This window comes from Plectropomus leopardus, chromosome 17, assembly GCF_008729295.1.
Source record: "Plectropomus leopardus isolate mb chromosome 17, YSFRI_Pleo_2.0, whole genome shotgun sequence".
Lineage (NCBI taxonomy): Eukaryota > Metazoa > Chordata > Actinopteri > Perciformes > Serranidae > Plectropomus > Plectropomus leopardus.
This window is the reverse complement of record NC_056479.1, coordinates 3,316,069-3,322,039: the sequence shown is the minus strand read 5'-3', so window position 1 is coordinate 3,322,039 and position 5,971 is coordinate 3,316,069. Positions and strand designations below refer to the sequence as shown.

General features: G+C 37.9%; 2 protein-coding genes across 2 annotated transcripts in view; one reads left to right on the top strand and one right to left on the bottom strand.

The window, feature by feature from the left end:
- LOC121956184 (sodium- and chloride-dependent betaine transporter-like) overlaps window positions 1-1,005 on the top strand; it is a 17,665-nt gene extending 16,660 nt beyond the window's left edge. Inside the window, exon 11 of the mRNA XM_042504318.1 lies at window positions 936-1,005. Coding sequence (XP_042360252.1) covers window positions 936-1,005 — 70 coding nt within the window. The remainder of the gene's footprint in view (window positions 1-935) is intronic.
- A 349-nt stretch (window positions 1,006-1,354) lies between these two features.
- LOC121956183 (transmembrane protein 106B-like) lies at window positions 1,355-3,278 on the bottom strand. Its single transcript, XM_042504317.1, has 3 exons — window positions 3,132-3,278; window positions 1,867-2,040; window positions 1,355-1,422 (listed from the first exon to the last, which is right to left on the bottom strand). Exons 2-3 carry the CDS (start codon window positions 2,036-2,038, stop codon window positions 1,355-1,357), a joined length of 240 nt encoding a protein of 79 aa, XP_042360251.1. The 5' UTR covers window positions 2,039-2,040; window positions 3,132-3,278.
- Between the last annotated feature and the right edge of the window lie 2,693 nt (window positions 3,279-5,971).

Here is a 5,971-nt window from a genome sequence, read left to right as displayed (position 1 = left end):
ACAAATTACAAAAAATAAAATCTATATTATTATTAAACAAAAAAAACCCCAACTCAATACTGGTGTCCATGTATCGATACAATAGTGCAAAAGTCAATGTAATATAAATAAATATAGAAATCAGAAAATAAAAGTAACTTCATACAATAAACAAATAAAAATAAATAAACTGAAAAAAATAAATACAAATAATTTAATAAAATACAGCATAATCAAAATAGTAACATGCATTCTATTAAAATATTTGTATAAAATGATTTTTTAGTAAAGCAATTTGATTGCAAAAAAAATGTTAACCATGCGGGTACAGTGCCTGTTCAAGGGTTAAATGAATAAAATAAATGTCAGTCGGATACAGTGTCCTCGGCACAGTCATGAGAAGGAACAGGTGACACAACTGGCAACTGGAGTTAAGCACTTGCTTTGCATCTAGTGATGCAGCCAGACCCACAGTGTTTGAGTTATTAATATCATACAGAAACAGAAACACTTCTGGGTTTCCCACACTTTCATTTATTTATGGCGGCCAATGTGCTACAATCTAAACACCTGCTGCCACGCATCAATTTTATATTTTTGGAGCTGGAGCATTCATTATGAGTGCTATTGGAATTTCTATACCCTTCGGTTATTGAGTTCACCTTACTCTCGGAGCGCAGAGCGTACTCTGGGCACAGATGAAGCAGCATAACGTCAGGTGCAGTGAAGGAGAACTTATTCATTTGTGCGTCTGAACGTTTGCGTTCACACACACCAGCTGCTCCTCTCATCCATCGATTTGATCAGCTCTGACCAGATCGACAGATCAATAACCCGCCCCACGACTAAAACTCCACAAACTGCTGCAGAGGGAAAAAATAAGTCATGAAGATTTCTGCTTATACTGCTTCACAGACACTCTGCATGTAGAAGGGGGACACAGAAATAACCGGAAGGTTACTGACCCTAAAAACTGACGTGGACCCTCTCCATACATTAACCTGCTGGTCAATGCAACTGGTCTAATATCATATTTCGCTCCGAGCATCGTGGGGACAGGGATGATATTGGAAAATTTCATGTTCTGGGAACAGAATGATCATTCAGAAAGAGCTGCAATCATTTCAGAAAAGCTACATAATTTAATCACACTGTCCCTTAACCCTTCAGGGTCAGGTGCTTTAATAGATTTAGTTCTAGTTCGTCTGGCTGCTACTTCTGCCTCTGTTAGTACATTTATAAAGTGATTACTGGTGTTTGTGAATATACTAATGTAGTCACTGTCATTAAAATGACAGCATTATCAAAACCTACACCTGTCTTCGTTGGGCCGTCTTGTTTTTTCCCCTTCCTAGCTATCCTGAGTATTGATTTCTTACGTGTGTCTGGGTCTCAGCCTCTGGTCAGTGCAGGGGATGACAGCCACCAGCTTGCTCTCCTGACCTGTAACACACATGGAACATAGTTTCAAATCAAAGATGGCTATGCAAAAGTAGATCTGATATTGTGAGAAGTAGGCCAAGTAACAACCTAATGCAGAAAAAATCTCACCAAAAGAATGAACACACCCAGAAAACTTAAAATTATTGAAAAAAAGAAAGAAAAAAGAGGAAAAAAACACCCTCAAACCCCAGATTATAAAAAAAGAAAAGAACAAACACTCTCAAAACACTTTGTTGTGCCATCTCTGTGTAAAAGAGGCGTGTGAGGCAGTGTGGAGAGGACAGATGATCATAGAGACAGATGACTCTGTAATCCATGGCAACACTGTACTATTAAGATTGACCTAACGAGTAAAAAAATGAAATAAAGCAAGGGACACAGATATGTGTGTGTGTGTGTGTGTGTGTGTGTGTGTATGTGTGTGTGTGTGCGTGTGTGTGTTACCTCTGGGTATGCGTCCAGTACCCTGGCAGGTGGGACAGTGCACCGTCTCTCCAGAACTCGGTCTCCTGCTATCCTCCACTATAGGCCTGCTGTCACTGTCTTGACCACTCCCACTGTACTGTGACCCCGCCCCCTCAGTGCCACCATCACACCTGCTGGAAACAGCGCCCATACCTGAGGACACGCCAACAACATGCCAGTTACTGCTCAAATACAAAACTCAGATAGTTGGACACATTCATTTATTTCTGTGTTCTTAAAGCTTCAGTGTGTATGATTTAGAGGTATATATTGGAAATATATGAAATAGAACATAATTCATATGTTTTCTATAGTGCATAAACACCTGAGAATAAGAATTACTGTGTTTATGATCATTTAGAATGAGATGTTTACATCTACATATGGAGCGGGCCCTTGATTATAGAGTTCATATTTCTACAGTAGCCCAGAACAGACAAATTAGACATGCACTGTAGATCAGGCTATCCTTGTTTTCTAGGGATTCCTGATAATATCATCATCTGTCTCACAATTGACAGAATCTGACAACATGCTTTTCTTATTTTGGATAATGAATAAATATTACATACACCGAAAAACACTGCATTTCATGTCTCCGTCTGCTGCTGAGTCATCTTGATAAGAGGGTGCATAATATGATGTTTTCACTACAGAGAAGATGTTGTTGTATGTCGGTATATAGAAATTGAAAAAAAAAATCCAATCTTGCACCAGTTGGTTTTGCTTTGGCCACAGAAATAGGGAGGAATTTGTGGACCATTTTCTGCCAAGGTGATTTTTTTCCCCCGTGTTTTATAAAGAAATCAAACCAATCGTCTTCGATTTCAAAGGGTTCAGAAGTTTGTGAAAGGCGTCTGAACACAGCACAAAAAACTGATGTGGATCCAGGTTTCAAAGGGTTAAGGAAAAGGTCGGGTACCGGGTTCGCGTACGAACATCGGGGTAAACCAATCAGAGGCAGAGTAGGCCGGGTCATGCCTTAGCCATCAAAGGAAAACAAAAGTTCAGAGACAGGACAGGACAGGTGTGTTTCCTCTGCGCAGAGAAAAAATGTCCTCCTACAGACTCCATGCAGCCTTCAGTGTAAAGTTACACAAACTTATATTTTGTTGTTAACGTTTAGGCTAGTTTCTGTAAGGAAATATCGCAACAGCTCTCTGTAGTGTGTCGCACTTACATTTCCGCCTGTCTCCAGATGTTTCTTAGCAGTTGTCTAATGTCTCTGTGTGCTGACAGTTTACCTGTTCGCTCAGCGTCTCCTCTCAGACGTGGACAGTGTCCTTTTGTCTTCAGTTCCGCTGGAAATGTCTTCTCGTTTGCAAATGTTTGCTGGAGTCACAGAGAAACTGTCTGACCGTCTACACCAGAGTTAGCGGCGGAACACTGAAAAGCAACACACGAAAACATCCGGTCGCAACTTTCAAAATAAAAGTCTCTGACTTTTTTGACTGCCCTAATCCTCCGTCGTACAAATGTAGCCTATTTATGTACATTTTTTTCACCACAGGTGGAGTGTCACTTAAAGTGTTTAGTTAGATTTTTTAAATTATTTTTATAAAATTATTATTTTTTATTATTCCATTGCAACATTTGTCAGCTTTAGTTCCTCATTACAAGTAACAAGGACTTAAAATGTGACAATTTTTAAATAAAACAAATCAGCAATAAAGCACAGCTGAAATGATTTGCCTCCATTAATCAGTTAGTTTGCTTGACAGAAAATCAATTTGCAGCTATTTTCCCTTCATTTCATTTTTCATGTAAAATCATTTAATGGTTTAAGCTTTACAACTGTCAAGGGCTTCTGCTTTTTCTTTTAAGCCTTTTAATTTATTTTGAATAATTTTCAGGTTTGGACTGTTGATTGGAAAGAACAAACATTGCCAAGATGCATTTCTTATTGTTTCCACTATTTTGACACATGGACAATCACTTGATCACTTGAAATTAAAAAAATGAAATGAAAATAATCATCAGTTGCAGTCCAAAAGAAAATTAAAATTAAGAATTAGCTAAAGTCTTAACCAACTACAGTAGTGAAATCCTGCTTTCATTACTCATCCATATTTATGCATAAGTAATATAATCTGATGCTAGAATATATAAAAGTATATGACACTCAAAGGGAACATATTCTGCATTGAGTACTTTTATTATTAATACCTTGTTATTTTTCCTTATCATGACGACAAACTTTTATGTGAATACATTTTCAGTGCAGGAATTTTACTTAATTAAAGGACTTGAATACTTTCTCCACCACTGCTGAAACTCTTATTTTAATACATCTCACACAACCAAAACACTAAAGAGAGCATTGTTTATGGGGAAGGGGCCAGCCAATGTTAGATCATTTTCATTTGCCCTAAAAATGTTCCCCTGGATTATTTTTGCTGGATCTTTATAAATGTATTTATAAAGATCCAATTACTGGCATTTTTGTCTCTTTTAAGGAAAACAAAATCAAAACAAGCATTTTTGAGCCCAAGTAAATATCACAGGTCGAGATAGCCAAACGCTATTTTTATTTTGAATTGAAAATCCAGCTTCCTTCCGGTTTCATCCTGGCTATTTTTGGAAGCTTAGATCAACTGTTATTCAGCATTTTTCTCTTCTGTCTTCACTGGACATTGACGGCATATAGTGGTGGGATGAAGGCAGTGCTCCCAGGGGCGTAGCAAGAATAACCCCCAAGAACAAATGAACATTACAGTATATAAACAAGGGTGTCCAAATACTTTTCTTACTTTTATAGCAGCTTAGGGGAAACTGAGTTATTATCATATCAGAAATATTTCTTGAATATTGCACATCAAGTGTTAAACTCAACTGCCAGAGAAAATGTTGGCATCCTATATTTCTGCAAACCATGTGTATGTGTGAAATTTTGGCATAATTACCATATGTATTCCACAGTTGTGGCCAAAGCATGCTTTATAAGGGCCCAGTCACCTTGACCTTTGACTTCTGACCACCAAATTCTAACCAGTTCATGTTTGAGTCCAAGTGGACGTTTGTGCCAAATTTGAAGGAATTCACGCTCTACATCACTTTATAAATGTTATGTACAAAACATGGAGATGGAACATATTTGTGGTCTGTATAAATGTAAAATGCTAACATTGTCTTCTGACTCCTGGACTGAGTGTTGTGAAGTATGGAAAGATGGATGTTCTCATAAGTGACACAGTTTATTTAGTTTCATTGGCACTGTGCTTCCTCATGTCACAAATGCATGTCCTTCAGCAGGCTGTCGTATGTCTCCTGTCACTTAAAAGGAAAATGAGCCAAAAACCCTTCATCAGTGTAATGACTTTAATTGGAGACAGATTGATTTGTACATCATAACCATGTTCATAAAGTGCCACACAGAAAAAAAGCTCAACCTATCCAGCTTTACTCCTCCTCTATAAATACTTCACTTGTATTCATACCCCGATATGAAAATATTTCACTTAGCTGTCACCTCATAGAACACAAACATGTTCATTTAAAGCAAAAGGACACACGGCACAGTATGTCAAACTCTTCGCCTTCACCAAATGCACATTTCAGCCAGGTTCCACTTCACCACGTTAGGAGTTTGGATTGTGCAACAGGGTTTCATTAATTACAGATGGGGAACACTTGATGTCTTTTAAAGGGACTGTGGCGAGATTTAGTTGAGTGCATATGATGAAAAACGTACAAGAAACCCCAGATACATGATGTGGAGTTTGTGTAAACTATGGTGGATACAATTTTACCACAGAAACTTTATATACTGTATGTAGCAAAAGATTAACTCAAAGGGACATCTCTGAAACAACAAAAACGTGACAAAACAAATTCAACTTCATCGTACATTTCACTTTAAAGGTATAGTTCACTTTTTTTTTGAAGTGGGGTTCTATGGGGCACATATCAATAGACAGTAAATTACAAAAAACAGTTGTTAAATGGCACACTCATAGTTCAGCGAAGCAGGCTGTGCCAACATGGAAGCTAAGTAATGCTGTGCTACTGCTGTGGATAGGGGCCAGTAACATGCATATTCATACATACATTTACACACACACACACACACACACACACACACACA